The following is a 22595-nucleotide window of genomic DNA, read 5'->3' as shown; positions in this document are numbered from 1 at the left end:
CCCCAGGTCAGGGTTGAAGTCCAATGGCTGTGGGCAGCGTGCATGAGGGGAGCTGGTTAGAAGGCTCCTGCACTGCACAGTGTGTGGGATAAACAGATACGTCCAATCCACTAGGCTCTCAGGACACTTGTCTGTTCCAGCTGCAAGATGGTGATCTGGGAACAGACTGAGGAGACCTGATAGTGTCTGGGGAGCAACCACCTGGGACCAGGAGTGGAAACTCAACTGTGGTGGGAAAGGAGCAATGACTAGACATGCTACTGCAGATATATTTAGTTCAACTGGGTACAATGCTGTTGACTGAAGTCATGCCAACAATCAAAAACCAGTATAATTACATCACTTGTGCATGTTCACAGAATGCTTCTTCCGTCGGCAGAGCGCGTCCACACTTAGTGCTCAACAGTAAGAGCAGTGCACTGTGCGTGGCTATCCCACTGTGCTACTCAGTACCTTCTGAAGCTAGGAGTTGTGGGAACACAGAGTGGATCGCAGTGTGTCATGAGTGCAGGCTCAACGTCCCATGATGCAGTTTTTCCCACCCTATCATTCCATGGGCTTCCAACTGTGTTTCATGGCATTTTTCAATGGTCCCTGTTTACTGTGTGCCCGCCATCTCTCTCTGAAAGGATGGATCCTGCACTGCTCTCTACCGTTGTGGTCACTGTTATAAACACATCATGGATGGTCATGTAGCATATCATGGACTCCCAATCTGGACAGGAATCAGAGTTCCCTGACCTGCTATGTGCCATGGAAAGGAACAACACAAGATTACTTTTAGCATTCATGGAGCAGCTGCATATGGTGGATCGTCGCTTCTGGGCTCGGGAAACAAGCACTGAGTGGTGGGATCATATTATGTAGGTTTGGGATGATAGGCAGTGGCTGCACAACTTTTGGATGTGGAAATATGGCCAGTTGGTGAAGCTTCCCCTAGGGGAATCTATCCCCCTGTCCCGCCCCTTCCTCTGGTGGCCCTGCCCAAGCTCTGCCCTGCCCCACCCCCACTCTGCCCCACACCCTGCCCCTCTCCACGCCTTGTCCATGCTCCACCCCATGGCTTGCTACCACTTGGCCCCCTTGCCTGCCCCTCACCGTCACTCCTCTTGTCTGCTGAGGAGGAGAGGAGCAAGCAGAGGGCAGAGGAGGCCTAGGGGGAATGGGTGGAGCTGTTCAGCCACCTCCCCACTGAAACCCTTTTCCCACTGCTTGCTGTCACCATTCACTCCTCTCCTCCTACTCAGTGAGCAGTATGTGGTGGGGACCTCAGGGGAATGGGCAGAGCAGAGCCAGGAAGGGGTGGAGTGAGGGCAGGCCTCAGAGGGAAGAGTGGGACCTCAGGGCGGAGTGCAGGCATGGCCATGGCCCAGGTGTCGCTGTTCACGTGTGGTGGATCAGCAGTTTTGGGAGGCTTAGCCTCTCCTGGCCTATGATCCCTGCCGCCCTTGTGTGGAAAGTCATCTTCATGGAACTGTGTGCAGAGCTTGCCCCAGCACTGAAGCACAAGGACACCAAAATGAAAGTTGCCCTCTGGGTGGAGAAGCACATGGTGATCACTCTGTGGAAGATGGAGACTCCAGACTGTTACTGGTTGGGCATGAATTAGTTGGGAGCTGGGAAGTCCACCACTGGGGCCACATGAATGCAAGTTTGCAGGGCCATTAATCGCATCCTGCTATGAAGGACTCTGACTCTTGGCAATGCGCATGAAATAGTGGATGGCTTTGTGGCATTGGGGTTCCCTAACAGCAGCAGGGCGATAGATGGCACACTGTAATGGTCCCTCGCTCTCCCATGGTGAGGGAGGCCACTCAGTCCAGTCCCGTCTGGCCAGGACCAGAGTCCGCAGGACAGTCAAGAGCCCACAATAGGGCTGAGCGACCAACAGTCACAGGCCAGCTTTAGCCTGGGCTTGGGAGGCTCAAGCTGCCAGCCCTTAAACAGGGTCTATAACTGAACTGGGCCCCGGGCTTGAGGAGGCTCAGGCAGCCAGCAACAAACAATCTCAGGGCTGGCTTTAGCCTGGGTGGGGCTCAGGCAGCCAGCAAACAAACAGTCTGCAGGTGGGCTGGGGCCTGGGTTTGAGGAGTCTCAGGCGGCCAGCGAACAAACAGTCTGCAAAGGTGACTGGTAAAGGAAGCTCCTTCTCCAGAGCAGGAGCTTCTCAGAAAAGTGTAGGGAGTTAGCCACCCAGGGTGGGGTGGCAGGGGGACGCGGCCCCACCCTACTCCACCATGTCCCACCCCAGGGCCCTGGCAGGGGCAGGATCGGCTGCCCCTGCGTCGGTGGGGATCCAGCCGCAACACGCCGACTGAGCCACAGCCCCTGGGGCTGCCCCTGGGCTACTTCCTGCCTCCCCGGGGATTAGTACCTGTGGCCTTCAGGCCTCTTCCGGCTCCTCGGGGTACACAGCAGCAGGCTTTCTGGGCCAGTTGGTGTAACAATCAGTGAACCCAAGTTCCCGGGTTCCCTGAAGACGTTCAATGAGTGCTACTTTTTCACCATCACTCCCAGGATCTATTTTCCATCCAACTCCACACTCACCCCCACTCTCCCACTGTGGGCCTATATACAAAATCAAACTGCCTGCCCAGGTATCCGGTTACTGAACAGAACCGCCCCAGCACAGCTAACACCGTGGCATGGTTTGCAGTAGAATAAAGTTCTGATAAACGTTCCCCTTCCCCCCAAGTCTTGCAGAGTCCCACAGATGCCCTGTGAGGCAGTGCAGCTAAGGGCACAGATGGGACCTTGATCAGTTCTGTCTGTACTGAGGATTCTGAGAGCCACATGTGCTTAGTGGCTCCCCCAAAAACAGAGAGTGCAGGGGGCACCCACACCCAGGGATCGGCACCACCATGTTATGCGATGGACTCTTTGCAAAATTACTGGACTTAGTGATGGACACTGGGGGAGGGGGGGTTATGTCATTCAGTCATTCAACGTTTTTTTGAAAAATTATCACGGACCTCAAAATTTTTACCATGGACACTTGGGTCTGTGAATGGACACATTGCCTACCCCTGTTCACACCTCTCCTAACACCATTCCTCCCTTCCCTGACTTCAGCTTTCTCTGTTCCTGGATCCCTCCCTTCTGCCCACTCAACCCTTCCCTGGGATCTCCCCATCCACTTCTCAGAGCTCCACCTCCATATACTGGGGTCTCTTCTCTTTCATTTCTGCAAGGGGCTCTTCCTACTTGTGGCCTTCCCCCCCTCCATTATATACCCCTCCCCCAAGTCTTCCTCTTGTGATCTGGGCTCTTCACTTCCTACTGCTGCAGCCTCCCATCCCACTCCACCCTAGTGTAAGCGGGGGAATGGTCCCGCTATTGTGGGGAACTTTCCTGGCTTATACACTACCCCAATGGAATTGACTTGAGAAAGGATCTGAGTCCTCACTCCTAGTCCCTTTACACAGAAGCCTGCCTAACCTCAAGGGCTCCCCTTCCACTCTCCTGTGTGGCAGAGTCCTCATAACCCCCAACATCACTGGGTCAAGGATTCCTGGGGGGCTTGACCCACAATCTTGTCATTGTCACTTAGGACAAAGGCTAGAGTGTCCCCACTCTGAGGTATTCTCTCCACTCTGGACACTTCCCTGACCCACTGATCATTATATACATTTCATAGCAAATACAATTTACTGAACAGCAACAAATTAAAAAATATAAGGTGTAAAGATGCTGCCTTTGGTGTGACACTTCTGAGATTATCAGTTCAGGACAAATTGCTTCAAGCAGGGGAATTACAGCCCAAGGTTGGGGTTTCTCCACTTCTAAGGCACACCAAACCAGCCAGACAAAGAGGACTTTGGTTTCACCCCACTGGCTAACCATAAGTCATACAAGCAATTCCCTTAAACACTCCAGTTTCCCAGTATCACCACCAGTGCCACTCATTATGGGGACGAATGGTTATGAAAACCAATACCCCAATAAAAGAAAAAAGGTTCTCTTGATCCCAAAGGGCCAAGCCCCAGACCCAGGTCAATATACAAGTTAGATCTTACCCACAAATCATGCTGTTGCCAATCCTTTAGAATCTAAAATCTAAAGGTTTATTCATAAAAGAAAGAAATATATATGAGAGCTAAAATTGGTTAAATGGAATCAGTTACATACAGTAATGGCAAAGCTCCTGGTTCAGGCTTGTAGCAGTGATGGAATAAACTGCAGGTTTAAATTGAGTCTCTGAGTACATCCATATCTGGGATGGGTCATACAGTTCTTTGTTCAGAGCTTCAGTGTAGCAAAGTTCCTCCAGAGGTCAGAAGCAGGACTGAAGATAAAATGGAAGGGTTTTCAGGGCCTTTTATATTCTCTGCCTGTGGAAGAACCCCTTTTGTTCTTACTGCGGAAAATGACAGCAGCAAGATGGAGTCTGGAGTCACATGGGCAAGTCACATGTCCATGCATGACTCAGTTTGCAGGCCAACGCCATTGTTTACGTGTTAGTTTGAACGTTCCCAGGAAAGCTCAGATGTGGACTGGCATCTCCCAGAGTCATTGTCAGTTACCTGTTTCTTGATTGGGCACTTACTGAGAACAGTCCTTTCTCAAGAAGCTGACCAAAAGCTTCACTAAGGCTACTTAGAATCAAAACACACTGAGATACAAGTACATAGCCAATATTCATAACTTCAACTACAAAAATGCTACACACATACAGACAGCATAACCATAACCATAAAATCATAACCTTTTCATAGACATCTCACACAACAACCTTTGTACAATATTTGCTGCAAATATATAATAGTGGTTGCAACAATGATCTATGTGGTCATAGTTTATGTCAATAATGTCACATAAGGAAAAAATGGAAAAGCTTAAAGGAAACAAGTAACCCCACTCTGTGGCACGGGGACGTCACAACCAGCGTCTCTGGAATTTAAGGGCAGTTCACAGTCTGTTCCTCACACGTCCCAGGCCTCCTGCCCAGGCCCTGGCTGTGCTGCAGGGATGCTGCGGGTCGGACACTTGCTCTGGCGGTGACCGATGCTGGGGAGAAGGTGGCAGGACCCATCTCCCCAGCATCGGCCCCCACATCAGGGTTATGGTTTGCTGCCAACTCTGGCCTGCAATGCCTTTTGGCTGGTGGGGTCTTACTGCACTGGGCCCGCTGCCCAGGGTCCTCCTCGCTCTCCCCAGCTGCTCTCCGGACTGCTCCAGCCCCAGTCCCAGCCCCAGCCCCAGCTTCACTCTGCCCCAGCCCCAGCTTCGCTCTGCCTCAGCCCCAGCCCCAGCTTCACTCTGCCTCAGCGCAGCTGCTGTTCTGCCTCTGGCGCAGCTCTCTGGGCTGCTCCTCTGGCTCTGGCTGCCGTGGCTCTGCTCCCAGCACAGCGCTGAACCCTGGCCTGCTTCTCTCGCTCTGGCTGTTGTGGCTCTAGCTCGGCCCCTATGGGCAGACAGAGGATGGGACCCCGCTCTCCTTACTCCCTCATTGGCCTGTCTGCTTTGTCAATCAGGCGGATCTGGAGCATTTGCCTCTCCCCATTGGTCCTGGGGACTGTCAATCCAAGGTTTTGGTTTCTCATCTGCAATTCCCCTTTCCTTTGTTACTGGGAGGGCCAACCAAAAATCCTCATTGAGTTTCAGTAAGGGGACAACAGTCCCCCTTACATCAGCAACAGCAGCCACCCCTGACATTGTGTCTACACACATCTCTGCCTCTGCATGCCCACAACCCAGCAGCCTACATCCCCCCTCTGCCCCTCTCCTCTCCCCTAGCTCACAGGCTTGGTGCTGGGAACTGAGGGGGAGGCAGTGGCAGGCAGATGATTCCCCAGGCCATCCTTATAGGAACACACCTGGGGGCTGGTCAGCGCTGGGAGGGGACAGGCTCCTCCATGGGTGTCACTGTCAGGAACAGAGATTCCCTCCAGCCTGAGCTGGGACTGGGCAGATTATCAAGGGAGATGTGTTTCTAAATCCCTCTTTGTAAACTCTAAGTATAAAAATAAGGGTGGAGCGTTCCGGAGAAAGTGTCAGTGAAAGTGAAGAGATGGGACTTGTCAGTCACATTGTAAAATGAGACCTCTCCTGCCTCATAGTCCAGGAAAATCCCTACCCGGCTGGGCCTGACGCTCATGGACAGTGGAGTTAAATGGGAGGTGAGGGCCTTGTATTCCTTATATCTCAGACACACTGTCCAGAATCCATTCTCAGGTGATAGGTAAATCTTCCCCTTCCTTGTCACAGATTCTGTACAAACCCCCAGAGTCCAGTTTGTTTTGTCTCCCACCTCCACCTCCCAGTAATGCCTCCCTCCTGTCAATTTGTTAAAGCCCAGGACAATGGGATAAGTATCAAATCTCTTAATATTGTCAGGCAGATCCTGTTGTTTGTCTTCGTATGTCACAGTTTTCTGATCCTCAGACAGGATGAGGCTGGGATGAGCCGTGTCTGGATCCAGAGTCACATCCACTGGGGAGAGAGTCACAGAGTCAGTGCTGGAGGCAGGGGCTGGTCACTGGGATCAAAGGGAAATTAACCTGTGTCCCCATTAATTGCTGTGACACAAGGTTGCTGGCCATTTAAGGAGAGTCAGGGCCCCATCTAAGGCCAAGGGGGCAGGGGAAGGAGAGGAGATGGAAAGAGGGGCAGGTGCTTGTGAGGGACATAGGAGAGGGGAGGAACAAGCACCAGGGAAGGGGAGCAGATGGGAAGGGAAGGGGGAGATCTCCATGGAGTAGTGGGAGGGACGGGTCAGGCATCAAGGAATCAGAAAGGATAGGAGGGGAGTAGTGGGGGTTGCAGAGAAGAGAGGGATAAAGGCTGGCAGAGGAAGGGGACAGATGTCAGGGAGGCAGGGAGGGAAGGGCAGGCTGCAGGAACAAGGGTGGTGGTGGTGAGGGAAGAGGAAAGACAGGTGCCAGGGGGCAGAGGGAAGGTGCTCAGGGGTGGGGCAGGAGGTAGGAATTTGGGGCAGTAGCAAGGGACCTGGAGGGGCAGGTGCTGTGGGAGTTGCAGAGAGGGGTGGGTGCCAGGGGGACATGGAGGACATTGCAGTGGGGTCTAGAGGCCACTCAGGCTAGTTCCCTGTTGTGCCAGGCACTACACAGACAGAGGTGGATCTTTGCTTATGTCTGAGTGACTGAGGAGCACAGATCCCAGTGACTGCACAAAAAGAGCTTAGGCCTAAGTCCCTGGTTTCAGCTCCACTATGATGTGATCTTTGAAAAGTCATGGAAGACAGAAGAGATTCCAGAAGACTGGAAAAGGGCAAATATAGTGTCAATCTATGAAAAGGGGAATAAGGACAACCTGGGGAATTACAGACCATTTAGCTTTCAGAGTAGCAGCCGTGTTAGTCTGTATCCGCAAAAAGAAAAGGAGTACTTGTGGCATCTTAGAGACTAACAAATTTATTTGAGCATAAGGTTTCGTGAGCTACAGTTCACTTCATGGGATGCATGATGGAGCAAATAATTAAACAATCAATTTGCAAACATCTAGAAGATAATTAGGTGATAAGTAACAGTCAGCATGGATTTGTCAAGAACAAATCGTGTTAAACCAACCGGATAGCTTTCTTTGACACAGTAACATGCCTTTGGATGGGGGGAAGCGGTAGATGTGGTATATCTTGACTTTAGTTAGGGTTTTGAAACTGTTTTGCACGACCTTCTCATAAACAAACTAGGGAAATACGACCTAGATGGAGTTACTATAAGTTGGGTGTGTAACTGGTTGAAAAACAATTCCCAAAAAGTAGTTATTGTTGGTTCACAGTCATGCTGGAAGGGCATAATGAGTGGGGTCCCGCAGGGATCAGTTCTGGGTCTGGTTCTGTTCAATATCTTCATCAATGATTTAGATAACGGCATAGAGAGCACACTTATAAAGTTTGCGGATGATACAAAGATGGGAGGGGTTGCAAGTGCTTTGGAGAATAGGATTATAATTCAAAATGATCTGGACAAACTGGAGAAATGGTCTGAAGTAAACAGGATGAAATTCAATAAGGAAAAATACAAACTACTCCACTTAGGAAGGAACAATCAGTTGCATACATACAAAATGGGAAATGACTGCCTAGGAAGGAGTACTGCAGAAAGGGATCTGGGGGTCATAGTAGATCACAAACTAAATATGAGTACCAGAAAAAGAAAAGGAGTACTAGTGGCACCTTAGAGACTAACCAATTTATTTGAGCATAAACTTTCGTGAGCTACAGCTCACTTCATCGGAATACATCTGATGAAGTGAGCTATAGCTCACGAAAGCTTATGCTCAAATAAATTGGTTAGACTCTAAGGTGCCACTAGTACTCCTTTTCTTTTTGCGTGTAAGCAGTGTCAGGATGAGCTCCACCCTGACATCTGGTGGTGAGGTGTGGCAAGTTGTGGAAGAGAACTTCAGGGGCCGATCTCATTTGCATAGGCACACCCACCCCGCCTAGAATGAGAATACCAGAAGTGGGGGTGAGTGAACAAATAGAATATATATATTCTACACAAATGCGAACCTTCTACAACTACAGTATCTGCTTTGTGAATATTGGCAGGCCGGCTGGCTGCCCACAGCCATGTAGTTATAATTGTAGGAGGCAGCAGCTGAGGATTAATGAGTCAAGTGGCCCCATGATGGCTGCAGAGGATGGCAGAGAAGAAGGGCTGTCTCTGTCTGCTCAGCTGAGTGAGTCCCAGGGCTGCCCTGAGCTCTGCTCCCTTAGGGCCAAACTCCTAAAGGCCAGTGCAACATCTGCCCACACTGAGCCCGGTGCCCTGGGTGTGGATGTGCAGAGAGCACCTCTGAGGATCTGGCACTCCTGAGGGCTGTCTGCGTCTGCAGTTACTCAGCGTGGTTTGTGGGTATGATGGGGCAATGGACTCACATGCAAACACTGCACACCCATTGTAAGAGTATGTCATCTCCTTCTTGCCCCCAGAGAGCCTGGGGGTGAATCTGTGCCATGGACCATGGGACAGGAACTGTCCCCTGGTATGCTTCACTGTGATCCCCACCAGAAACATTTCCCGCTCCTGGTACCATGGCACCATCTCGGAGCAAACAGCCAGAGGAGATTGTAATATCAGCCTATAGCTTTTTGGCCCCTCACCCTGGGAACACTGCAGGGGGAAGGGCTCGGGGAAGGATAAACCCAGACACCCACCTGCCACTCTGTGGTTTTCTCCTCCTCTTCAGATGTCAGCTCCAGGGCCTCCTCCAGCTCCAGCCTCAGAGGGCCCAGGGCTTCCTGGAGTTTCACCTGCAGGGGCACCATGTGTGATAGCCATTAATCTGCACATCTGATGGGTGGAATTTGCAGGAGGCAGGGCCAGATGAAACAGGGGCACTACAAACCCATGTCTAGGCCCCAGCTTCTGGAGTTATGTGATAAAATCAGGCTTTTGGCTTTCATTAAAAAGAGAATGTTTCAAACCTTCTGGGTTGCAAAGAAAATATTCAAAACATGCCCCAAATGTGACAGACACAGCGATTCCTGCCTGAGTCTGTAGAGAGCCTGAGCCCAGTGCCATGAGAGGGGACGGCTCCATTTATGTGTATGGAACATTGACACCAAGCCTCACTGCTCTGGGGGACAGCCAACCCCTCCGCAAAAAGAGGGGCTTTGTGTGGCAGCAGGGGGTAGGTCATATGATTCAGCTCCCCCATCCAATCATAGACACCTTGGCTAATAGATGGGGGGGGGGCTCCCTGACCCTTTTCGAGTATCTCTCTCTCTCAATGGGAGGGAGAGGATTCTTGCTGTTGATCCTGTGGGGAAAAAGGACCCCTAGCCCCTGGGATTCCCAAGGGGAGGGAGCCCCCAGCCTCTCCTCCTGCTTGTCTAAATAGGTTCACAGGCTCCACCCGCAGCAGACAGCCCTTGTGTGGGTGGCCCCTTCCACAACTACTGCTAATGGGGCCAGGGCCGCGACAGGGCCCCTTGTCAGCATGTTGCGGCTGGGGTGCCTCAGTCCAGCCCTGTAAGAAATGCACATTTCAATAGCAAAGCCAGGAGAATAACCTGGGCAGAGGCAGCAGCGTCAGAGCGGCACGTTCTGAGGCATTGTCTGGCTGAGACACTGATCCTGGGGGAGACTCTTCCCCACTTGTCTGCTCTGCTCCGAGATTTCTCAGAAACGGAGGCGTTTAGCTGAAGTTTGAGGACACTGAGCCAAGCTGCAGCCTTTCAGAACCGAGTGCTCACCTGGGCAGGGGAGGCCTCAGAAGGGAGATGAATGTATGTTTATGGGCATTACCAATCAGTCACCATTGGGCCAAGGATCTGGCCCCTTCTTGTGGTGTGCTGTCCCTTTAAATGTTTGAGCACTCCCCCCTCCCCAGTGCAAAGCCTCACTTGCACAGTTTCAGTTTTTCAGCTGACAATAAAACCACCAGGGCAGAAGCTGTTTTTCCATCAGCTCGCTTTGTCCCCTTACTAAAACTCAATGGGGGTGTTTTAGTTGTTAGCTCCCAGTACCAAAAGAAAGGGGAAGGGTCGATGGGAAATCAGGACCCTGAGACTGACAGTCCCCAGGAACAATGGGGAGAGGCCAATGCTCCAGGTCAGCCTGATTGACAGGGTGGGCAGGCTAATCAGGGAGTCAGGAGGCCAGGGGGGTTCTGCCCTCCATGTGAGCTGGAATTGCCTGGGTCAGGCAGAGTGGGGCTGTGCTAAAGAGAAAGCAGGGGCCTGAGCTGAGCTGAGCTGGGGAGCAGAGCTGGGCCAGATCCAGAGGAGCCAGAAAAGCAGCGCAGGAAGCAGGTCGGTGCTGGGAGCAGAGTCACAGAAGCAGCCCCCAGAGCAGACTTGTCCTGGGGGGAGAGCTGCAGCAACCAGAGCCAGGGGGTCCAGAGAAGCAGCCCAGGGACCTGGAGGCAGAGCAGCAGCAGCAGCAGCCGTGCTGAGGCAGAGTGGTGGAGCTGGGGCTGGAGGAGTCCGGAGCTGGGTGTGGTGAGCAGCTGGGGAGAGCAAGGGGGACCCTGGGCAGCGGGCCCAGTGCAGGGAGATGCCCCCAGCCAAGAGGCCTTGCAGGCCAGACTTGGAGGGGGGATCGTAACCCCGACGGGGCAGATGACACTGGGGAGATGGGTCCTGCCACCTAGAGCGTGTGGCCACCTCCAGAGCAAGTTCCTGCAGCATCCCTGCAGCACAGCCAGAGCCTGGGCAGGAGGCCTGGGATGTGTGAGGAACAGACTGTGAACAGCCCTGATATTCCAGAGATGCTGGTTGTGACGTCCCCATGCCACCGAGCGGGGTGACATGTCTTTTCCTTTAGCCTTTCCCATTGTTTCCTTATTTTTTAAAATCGATTGCTGTTTAATAAATTCTATTTGCTTTGAACTGTATGTAATGATCAGTGGGTCAGGGAAGCATCCAGTGTGGAGAGAGCACCCCGGAGTGGGGACACCCTAGTCCCTGACCTGAGTGACCATGACAAGGTTGTGGGTTGAGCCCCCCAGCCTTGTTGGGGTTCCAAGGACTCTGCCACACAGGAGAGTGGAAGGGGAGCCTTCACTTGCTATGAGGGTCGATTGCTAGCAGAGAGAGCACAAGCGCAGCCAGCCAAAGGCAGAATTCTGCAGTTTGCAGTGTGGACACACAACCAGCGGGGGGGTGTGTCGAGCACAGACAGTGCAGTAACAATGGAAGAATTTCTCTGTGGCAGAAAAGGTTATCCAGGAGGCTTGAAGAGCAGGAGAGCAGAGAAATGGCACCTTTTGTGGGCAATGATGATGAATTTGTTGAAAACTAAAATCCCAGGTGGTGTGCCTCAAATTTTTTGAGCAATTTTGCAGGGTAATTTGTAGACAACGAATTTCAATCTTGCTGACAGTGACTGGCCTGAAGCCATATGGACTGCCACATGATTTATTGTCTCCAACTGTGCCAAGAACTGCCAAGTATGCCACAATTACTGCCACAATGTGGGAACACTTTTCTCCTACATCATCAGTGATAGCAGAACAATTTCAGTTCCATCAGCAAGATCAGGGAACTGGAAAATCAGTAGCACAGTTTGTTGCTTCTCTAAGGATGTTGTCAGAGCACTGTCAGTTCAGACAAACATTAAGTGATGCCTTGTATGACCAATTTATCTCTCAATTATGCAATGACCAGGTTCAGAAGACGTTACTGACTATGTCACCATTCACATTCAAGAAGGCTGTTGAGGTGACTGTTGCCATGGAAACTGCAAAGAACATTTCTGGACATTAGTATGAACTGAGGAGTTCATATTCTGAATTAGTGAGACAGAGGACCATGGGAACATGAAGAATTTCCATGGGGCTATAGTGCACAAACTACACGTGCGGAGAAGGATTACTGGGCATGCCAGGCCATTTGTTAGAACTGCCAGAAGAGAGGACACATCGCTGTGACCTGTCACACAGTTCAGAGACCAGCAACACATAGTAACTGTACATCCAAGAAGACACCTATGAAGACTGAACCTAAGAAATGATGGAAGTTGGGAATTCATAATGTGGAAAAAGACAAGAGCTGTAGGGACACTGATCAAGATTTCAGAGTGGTAGCCGTGTTAGTCTGTATCAACAACAAAAAAAACCAAGGAGTACTTGTGGCACCTTAGAGACTAACAAATTTATTTGGGCATAAGCTTTCGTGCATGCATCCGATGCAGTGGGTTTTAGCCCACGAAAGCTTATGCCCAAATAAATGTGTTAGTCTCTAAGGTGCCACAAGTAATCCTGGGTTTTTTAAATCAAGATTTAGCACTTCATGTTTTATCAGAAGCTGGAGTCAAGGATGGCATCTGACTGAAGCAGTTCCTACAAGAATGGAGCTTGATACTGTTTCATTGATTTCTGTATCTGCCTATCACTAGATATTGCCACAAGTTCCTCTGGAAGAAACGTCCACTTTAAAGACTTATAGTGGGGGAAAAATTAGTCCAAAAAAGGGATATGCCAGGTAAAAGTTCAACTAGATGGCCAATCAGTTGTTTTACCTTTTTATGTGATTGAAGGAAAGTATCCACCATTATTTGGAAGATCTTGACTTGAGAAGCTCAAGATGAATTGGATCAAGATCAAAGTGATCACAGAAGTACCTCAAAATCTTCAGGAAATACTGGACAGACATTCTAAAGTTTTTGAAAGAACTTAGACAGATAAACGTCTCAGGGAAGCTCACTGACAGCCAGCCAAAACATTGCAAGCCCAGAGCTGTGCCTTATACTCTGAAGCATCTGGTGGAAGCTGATCTGGACCGTTCAGTGAACATTGGTATCCTGTCACCAGTTTCACACAGTGAGTGGTCTACACCCATTGTACCAGTGATCAGGAAAGACTCAGTCTTAATATGTGGAGATTTCAAAGTGATGCTTAATCCAGTTTTATGTGCAGATTAGTAACCACTACCTCACACTGAAGATTTATTAAATACTTTTAGTGGTAGACAGTGTTTCAGTAAATTGGATTTGCTCAGTGCATACCTACAAATGGAGATTGTGAGATATTTGCAAGATGCTGGCTCAATCAACACACAAAAAGTCTTACTTTGTTATAAAAGGTTGCCTTTTAGTATCACATCAGCACCTGCCCTGTTCTAGGAAGCCGTGGATGAGATTCTGAAGGGACTGAATGGAGTTCAGTGTTACTTGGAGGACATCTTTGTTACACGAAAGGATCAAGAGAATTATCTGTGAAATTTGGGTTCTGCTTTGACACATTTGGAAGACCATGGACTAAGGATTTTTCAAGACAATTGTGAGTTTTTCAAATCTTCAGCTGAATACCTTGGATATGTAATTGATGCCCTGGGCTTAAGGAAATTGCCAGAGAAGAGGAGATGGTTCTTGAAGCACCACTGACAGAGAACATGTCACAGTTATGTTCATTCTTAGGACTGCTTAACTGCTGCAGTAAATTTCTTCCTAATCTGGTGACAGTTTTGTCATCTTTAAGAGTGTGTGCATGCATTTAATGAAGTAAAGAAACTGTTGACGTCAGTTTACGTTCTAATGCACGTTGATGTTTTGATTCCATTGCAAGTGGTTTGTGATGCTTCACCATATGGAGTGGGCACAGTTCTCGCCAACATTTTTCCTAATGGTATAGAGAAACCAATCACCTTTGCACCACAAACACTCATCACTTCTGAGAAGAGCTATGTGCAAATAGAGCTCTCAGCATTATCTTTGGTATTTGGCTGTTCCATACCTACCTATATGGTAGTCTGTAGTGGGTTAGCAGGGGTCCCTCTCCCTCTGGGTCAGTGGGAGGCCACTCCGCCTCACTACATAACTGAGCGTCACCCACAATCAGGGAATTAGCAGAGCACTACACAGACTAGATGGCTCTGGCCTGCAGTCTGGGCAGATCCACAAATGAGTCTCGGGGTCCCAGACCCCCAAGTAGGGCGGGTCAAGAAACTGTCTATGCCTCTGGCCTGCAGTCAGGGCAGAGCAGCAAACAGTTATGAGCCCAAGCCCTCGGTCAGGGTGGGGCAGCAAGGAGCCTGTGGCTCTGTGTAGAACGGCAAGAGGGTTGGGTATCCGAGCTCCAGCAGATGGCCAACAAATGCAGGCCTCTTGGCCTAGCAAGGGGAGACTGCCACCTCAGGGGTGAAGTGGCAGCGGGGCCCAGGCCCACCCGACTCCATCAGGCCCCGACCCAGGGCCCTAACAGTGGTGGAGTATTCCACCACTGGGTCAGCAGGGAATCCAGCTGCAACTCGCTGAGCAGGTCTCCGGCAGCAATACAGCCAGACTGGGGTCGGCTGCCTCTGGGCCACTTCCTACACTCCCCATGGGGTGTACTTGGATCCGCGGGTGGTCCTCCAGTTTGTTGGGGTAGAAGTCCAGTGCCAGTCCCAGCGACTCTTCAATGCCTTGGGCAGTGCATGGCTCCAGAAGCTCTGGTCACTCCTCAGCTCAGCAGCGGTCCGCTGAAGTCTCCCAGCTCAGGAGAGGTCAAGAGGCATCTGTCTCCTTCAGCAGCTGCAGCCCAACTGAGCTCCAGGACCAGCCCTATATATTTCTTGTCCCACCCCCTGACTTCCAGTCGGAGGGGTGAGCATGGTCTGGCTCTGCCCACCTGAGTTCGGAGAGTGGTCCCTCTGGCTCAGTGAGAGGCCACTTCGCCTCACTACACACACACACCCCTTAAGTCCATCTGGTCTTCATGGCTGCCATCCTGACTCCCCCCAGGTCAGACAGAAAATCTGTGTTAGTGTTATCCTTACCTGCTGAGCGTCAGACAGTAAAGGCAAATTGCTGGAGGATGCGATACCATCTCATCAATCTGGCATTGGTACTTTTCGTGGTATTTAGCCATTTTAAGGCTTTGTGGTCGGTGATCAGTATGAAAGGGAAGATAGCCCATTTAACAGCCAGGGCCTCCTTCTGTATAACTGAATAGTTACATTCTCGGGGCGGGGAGAGCTTCCCACAGATATAGAGGGTGGGATGCTCTTCTCTATCCAACTCCTGGGAGAAGGCTGCCCTGAGCCCCACCTCTGAAGCATCGATTTGGACCAGGAACTCACAGTTGAAATCGCGGCTGAAGAGCATGGGTTCCCTACACAGGCTTTCCTTTAGGGCTCAGAACATATCTTCACATTCTGCTCACAAGCGTACCGACATGGGCGGTCCTTGGTTAAGAATGCCATGAGGGGTGCTGTGATGGATTCAAACTGGGACACAAAGTGTCAGTAATACCCAGCTAAGCCCAGAAACTGTCATACATGTCACAACAAGGTACACACCTGATGGATCAGCCGGGAAGTGAAGTTGGTCCCTTGATCCATGAGAATCTCAGGGGGAAGGCCCACACAAGAGAATACCTTCACCAGTTCAGCTGCGATGGAAGTGTTCCATAATGGGATGGCCTCGGGGAAGTGAGTGGCATAATCCATCAGTATGAGGCTATCCTGGAACCCCGCATTACTCTTAGGAGAGGACCCACCAGGTCCATCGCAATTTGCTCAAAGGGATCCCTGACCATGGGTAAGGGGACCAAGGGTGCTTTCGCCACCCCGACAGAGACAGCTAGTTGGCACTCAGGGCATAAGGTGAACTAGACCTTTACCTCCTGATGGACTCCAGGGCAGAAGAAGCATGACAGAACTCAGGCCAGGTTTTTCTCTTGTTCCAGATGGCCAGCCATGGAAATGTCGTGGGCAAGCTTCAAGGTGGCCTTCTTAGGATTGTGGGGGACAACCAACTGGGTCCAGACTTCCTGAGTTTGGGAGTTCTGATTAACATGGTAGAAGTGATTGCCTGTCAGCTTGAATTGGGTCCATTGTGCAGCCCTCAGGAGATCAGTCATGGCTCGGTTGACCTGGCCTACCTGTTTGTAGGCCCAGCTCAGTGTGGGCTCATCCGTCTGGTTGCAACAAAAATCTGTAAAGGGGGGTCATCATGGCACTGTCCACAGGGAGGCCCAGCATCGTCATTGGGACTGGGGGCTCATCAGGGTGTTCCCCTTGGGGTTCTTCAGCCTCCTCCTCGTCTTCCGAAGAAGGCTGTCAAACCCCAGCCAGTCTCATCCCAGGATGACCGGATAGGTGAGGTGGAAGCCAACCCCAGTGTCAACACCCACATCAGTCTGTTAATGGTCAGAGAGATCTAGGTACTGGGATACGATTTTACATCCCTGTGGATGCATTGGAGGTGTATCTCTCAACATGCTTGTGTGGGGCCAGGGGCAAATTCCTGGTGGATGAGGTTTTGCCTACAGCCTGAGTCTATGAGGGTTGTGACTCGTTTTCACCCAAACTTCACAGTGGTTGTTTGCTGGCCTGAGACTCTGCGGTACAGACTTGGCCGAAGATGCAGTCCATCTCGGGACACTTCCATTGTAAGTGCCTAAGCCGGCTGCAGGAGAAGCAGGGTCCAGGCTCTAGTTGCCCTGGCCAGGGGATCACCTCTGAGGGATTTGGGTTGTGGTCTTGTCAGCAACGTTGGAGCATCTCTGCCACATGGGCCCAGTGGTTGTTTGCTGCCCTATCGTCATGGGTTTGGATTCGGCCATGGGCTCCTTCGGCCTGGGCTTCCTTGCTGGGCCAAGGAGCATCAAATCGAGCGTTGAGGCTAGGGCTCAGGCTCTTGGCCCAATAGGATTCTCAGTGGCCAAGAAGTCCTCCATTAAGGTGACAGCCGCACTAAATGTTGTGGGTCAGTGCCGGAGTACCCAAGCCCTCCCCTGGGGCAGGAGGACATGAACAAACTGCTCTAGGGTGATCTGCTCAGCGACCTCACCTGCTGACCACTGCTCAGGATGCAGCCATTGCCAGCAGAGGTCTTTTATCTTCTGGGCGATGACCTGTGGCCAGGCCCCCAGCGGGTAGGTGTTAGCCCAATTTTGCTGGTGCAAGGTCTCCAGCATGATGTCCAAGGCATCTAAAATGGGCAACTTCATGCATCCATAATCTTGTGCCTCATCGATTGGGAGGCCCCGATAGGCGATCTGGGTTGCCTCAATCAGGTAGGGGGCCAAGAGGGCAATGGGAAACATAGGGGGATTCATTGTACCCCTGGGAGGTGGCCCACTGGGTCCAGGTAGCAGGGTTGCAAGCTGTTGGAGACACTGTTGCTGCTCCTCACGGTGTTGGGCCCCCAAATCCCAGAACAGTTGCTGTTTGGCCCCCAGCACCTGTACTAGTTGCCGTTGTTGCTGGAGTTATGACACCTACTGCTGCTGTTTGCTCTTGGCCAGATACTTAATGAGTTTGTCAAGCTCCATCTCTCCCATTAGGGATATCTAAGGCATGGCATATGCAGAACCTCTTACTGCAGGGGTCAGGTTGCTGCCCACATTCTCCACCAAGCAGGACCCTCCTGCTCTGGGTCAGTGGGAGGCCACTCTGCCTCACTACATAGACATATTACTTTGCAGATGGATCATTGCCCTTACTTTTAATATTTGGACTGAAACATGGAATTCCGTCATTAGCTACTGCTTGCATGCAATGATGGGCATTGCTACTTTTGGCTCATTCCTGTACTATCCAGTTCCATAAAGGGACTCAGCATGGCAATGCTGATAGGCCATCACACAAGCCATACCCAACCTCTCATTTACCCAAAGAAACTTCGGATGAAATGTTCTCTCTCAGCTTGATGAATAGGTTACCTATTACTAGCACAGGCATCAACAAAGAAACTGCTGCAGATGAGGTGCTTTCTCTTGTGAAGGGAATGGTACCACACGGTACAGGGTTCAATTGTAAGAATCCCCAGTTTACACAATTCATGTCATGTCAACATGAATTATTTGTGAATTACGGTTGCATCTTATGGGAAATGTGAATGCTCATTCCAAAATCAGTTCAATCTCAGGTTTGGAAGCTCTTCACAAAGCCCATCTTAGAATCGTACAGATAAAGGCCATAGCCTGGAGTCACATCTGTTAGACGGGATTGACAAATTATAGCACTTCATCTTCTTCCAATACTTATGTGCCAGCAAATTCAATATGATCCTGGCCAGATTGTTCAAACACCTTGGTTGTGAACTCAGACACACTGGACACTTAATCACATGGACTTTGCCAGATTTTTAGAAGGTTACATGTTTTTGGTCTTAGTCAACGCCATTTGAAATGACCAGTAGTTTTCAGCATGACTTTTGCTACTACTGCTAAGATCATTGGACATCTTCGCACCTTGTTCAGATAATTTGGTTTACTGTTACAGTTAGTGAGTGACAATGGACCTCAATTCTGTTCTGCAAAATTTCAGAGGTTCCTAGCTTCAAATGGAATTCAGCACATATGCTCATACTATCGGGCTTCAAACTTACTAGCAGAACTCTTTTTGTACAGACACTTAAGCAACCCTTAAAAGCAACAAATCTATTTTGAGTCAGAGACTGGAAAATTCCTTACACATCTACAGGCACACACCCCATACTACTACCCAGGAGCCAACGGAAACTCTTTGCTTGAAGCAATCTTTGCGTCCCTGTTGGGACCTGCTACATCCTGATATTGCCGCACTTGTAGCCAAATCCCAATCTATGCAAACTGATTATGTGAGATGCATCATCATTCTTTTCAAGTTCAAGACTTAATGTGGACTCGCAACTACAGTTGTTGAGAGAATGGGTGCCGGGAGAATGTGTAAAATGCACAGGACTTGTATTGTTTTTGGTAAAACTAGCCAATGGTATTTTATGGAGATCACATATGGACCAGTTGCAGCCTCAACAAGTACCGAAGTCCGGGGATGTCCCAATAGGACTTTCTGTTGCTCGATTGAATCTTCTTCCATTACAACTCCTAGTCTTAATGACTTGTTAAGAGAAACTTTGGTACCAGATCCAGGTGATTGCATACCAGATCCAGCTGATTCCTGACCACTGACTGTTCCAGTAGTTCAGGACACGGCCACACCACCGTCACAAGAGAATACAATAACGAGCTGTGTACTTGAACTTATAAATTGTTTAGTTAGAGTGTTGCTATTCAACGGAAGCATGATCCCTTGAGATTTAAAAGTATGCAGTAGTCCACCTGCAATTGTTACTTAGGTTATACAGTGTTTCATGTTAGCCATGTAATTGATAGTGTATATGTGTCTGGAAAGTTTTTTACAGCAGGGTGGACAAATGTGATGTACCGTTCCTTTCAATGTTTGAGCACTCCACCCTTTCCAGTGCAAAGCTTCGCTTTCATGTTAGTTTCAGATTTGCAGCTGAACAATAAAGCCACCAAAGCAGAAGCTATTTGTCAGCTCCCTATGTCTGTCTATTGCCTTCTCTGCTAGTTCAAACATAACATTTCTCTATGTCCCTTCTCCCATTGCCTCAGCTCTCAGGTGATCCGTGTTTGGGGGAAGTCACTAATCTCAGGGCCAAAGTTACCTATTTCCCACACTGACTGGCTCCCCTTCCTTTGTCTGTTCCCCACAGGCTCCACTTCTGCTCCATTTAGCCTCTAATCAAACAACTTCATGGATCTCCACAAGCCACATACACATCCTGCCTAGGCTGGGGAAAGCTGAACTGGGACATGCGTGAGCCTCCCTGGGAGACATCCATGTAATGCAGAATCCATGGTGCCACCTTCCTGATGTTGCAAAGGTGCCAACAAGCCCTAAACCCACTGTTTGAGCCAACCCATCAGGCCTCACCCACACACTGAAGAGGGAAGGGCACAAGCCCTGGTTTTCCCCACTCAGGTTCTCTAAGGTGGCTGTGGTCACCTGGCACTGGAGACACAGCCTGGCAGAGAGATGGACATGGCTGGCTCCACTCTTCACTACCTGTCTGGGGGTTGGGGGAGGCAGCCGGACCCCTCACTGTCCAGCCTGGCAGTGCCTGGCTCCACCTCTCTTAAGCCATGTGAGTCCCCACTCAGCCCCCAGCAGCTGGTTCTGGAGAGAAACACAATGGGGTCTTTAAGGGATTCCTTCGCCAAGAGCAGCAGTGATTCTCACCTTGTAATCCTGGGCAGCCTCCTGTATGGAGATCACAGCATGAGTGTGATGAGTCTGGGACTGCCTGCAAACCACACAGATAGCTTCTCTGTCCTCCTCACAGAAGAGTAGGAGCTTCTCCTCATGTCTCTCACAAAGATTCTCCTTTTGCACATTTCCTGACTTTAACCCCAATAGTTTGATGTTCTTTACAATACTGGTGAGCTGCCTGTTGGGCTGGAGTTTCTGGAACGGCGCTCGGCACTGGGGACAGGGGATCTTCGTGCCTGATTGAAGCTCCCCATGCTCACTGTACTGGATGATGCAGTCTCGGCAGAAGTTGTGCCCACAGTCTGTGGTCACCGGCTTTGTCAGGTACTCCAGGCAGATGGAGCAAGTGGCTTCTTCTAACACTTTCTCTATGGAAAGCTGGATATGAGTCGGCAGTGTGCCCTTGTTGCCAAGAAGGCCAATGGCATTTTGGGATGTATAAGTAGGGGCATAGCCAGCAGATCGAGGGACGTGATCGTTCCCCTCTATTCGACATTGGTGAGTCCTCATCTGGAGTACTTTGTCCAGTTTTGGGCCCCACACTACAAGAAGGATGTGGAAAAATTGGAGACAGTCCAGCAAAGGGCAACAAAAATGATTAGGGGTCTGGAACACATGAGGAGAGCAACCTCATCCTATCCTTGTTGAACCTCATCAGATTTCTTTTGGCCCAATCCTCCAATTTGTCTAGGTCCCTCTGTATCCTATCCCTACCTGCCACTGTATCTACCACTCCTCCTAGTTTAGTATCATCTGCAAATTTGCTGAGAGTGCAATCCACCCCATCCTCCAGATCATTTATGAAGATATTGAACAAAACCGGCCCCAGGACCGACCCCTGGGGCACTCCACTTGACACCGGCTGCCAACTAGACATGGAGCCATTGATCACTACCCGTTGAGCCCGACAATCTAGCCAACTTCCTACCCACCTTATAGTGCATTCATCCAGCCCATACTTCTTTAACTTGCTGATGAGACTTATGAGGAGAGGCTGAGGAAACTGTGATTGTTTAGTCTGCAGAAGAGAAGAATGAGGGGGGATTTGATAGCTGCTTTCAACTACCTGAGAGGTGGTTCCAGAGAGGATGGTTCTAGACTATTCTCAGTGGTAGAAGAGGACAGGACAAGGAGTAATGGTCTCAAGTTGCAGTGGGGGAGGTTTAGGTTGGATATTAGGAAAAACTTTTTCACTAGGAGGGTGGTGAAACACTGGAATGCGTTACCTAGGGAGGTGGTAGATAGAATCTCCTTTCTTAGAAGTTTTTAAGGTCAGGCTTGACAAAGCCCTGGCTGGGATGATTTAATTGGGGATTGGTCCTGCTTTGAGCAGGGGGTTGGACTAGGTGACCTCCTGAGGTCCCTTCCAACCCTGATATTCTATGATTCTATGATCAGTCTGAAACCCCTGAGCTTTACTCACAATGAGCCAGTCCCAGGAAAAACAACTTCCACAAAAATTCATAGCTCTTATGGGTATCACTTATCCCTAGCCTGACCCCAAACAGGGTTCCACTGAACCCAGTGCCGCGTGAGAGCATCTGTCTCTCCTTGGGCTGGCACTAACCTCGGCCCTACTCTTAGAGTGCATGGGGCTGCATCCCCCATCACTGGCTCCTGGGAAGGAGAGAGAGAATCTGCACTGCCACCTCTGCAATGCGGGGAATCAGGCCCAGTGACTCCAGTGAGTAACTCCTGATTTACATGAGGCCTCTGTGTTTTCCTGTCCCTGCCCCTGACGTGTGTCTGTCACTCTCTATTTGTCATGTGTGGTGTAGGGTTTGCTGTTCCTGCTCCTGGTGTTTCAGGTACAGGCAGATCCCTGGATCCCTGAATGACTTCCTGAGCTGGAGCCCCCAGGAAAGTGACCCTCCACAAATGGCCCCTCCTCACCCCATCTCTGCTCCCAGGCGGGGGTCTGCGAGTCCCAGAGCTGCTGCCCTCCCTGACCCGACCAGGCTCTGCCCCCCTGAGCACCTGCAGGAGCCGAGCCAGCTCCGGGAGAGCGACCGCCCCGGGACTGGGCCAGGGACAGAGTCTCCCAACCCGATCGGAGAGGAGAGGGGGAAGGAGAGATGGAGACTTAAAAGGGCAACAGGGGACTGAAGTGGGGAGGGAGGTTCCCAAATCTGCCTGGATCCATGGGCGAGGTGATGGGGAATGCGGGGGAGGTATCCAGTCCCTCTGTACAGATGCCCCA

General features: G+C 50.5%; 1 protein-coding gene and 1 long non-coding RNA gene across 2 annotated transcripts; one reads left to right on the top strand and one right to left on the bottom strand.

Annotated features, from left to right (window-relative positions):
- Positions 1-6339: 6339 nt before the first annotated feature.
- On the bottom strand, positions 6340-21986 carry LOC140898119 (E3 ubiquitin-protein ligase TRIM17-like). The gene is made up of 4 exons (XM_073311568.1): positions 21974-21986; positions 20366-20763; positions 9125-9220; positions 6340-6432 (listed from the first exon to the last, which is right to left on the bottom strand). Exons 1-4 carry the CDS (start codon positions 21984-21986, stop codon positions 6424-6426), a joined length of 516 nt encoding a protein of 171 aa, XP_073167669.1. The 3' UTR covers positions 6340-6423.
- LOC140898305 (uncharacterized) lies at positions 10558-13934 on the top strand. Its single transcript, XR_012154956.1, has 2 exons — positions 10558-10912; positions 12080-13934. It is a non-coding gene; the product is annotated as an uncharacterized lncRNA (long non-coding RNA).
- Positions 21987-22595: the final 609 nt, after the last annotated feature.

This window comes from Lepidochelys kempii, chromosome 14 (genome assembly GCF_965140265.1).
Source record: "Lepidochelys kempii isolate rLepKem1 chromosome 14, rLepKem1.hap2, whole genome shotgun sequence".
Classification (NCBI taxonomy): domain Eukaryota; kingdom Metazoa; phylum Chordata; order Testudines; family Cheloniidae; genus Lepidochelys; species Lepidochelys kempii.
The sequence above is the reverse complement of the archived record's forward strand: the minus strand, read 5'-3'. Positions and strand labels throughout refer to the sequence as shown.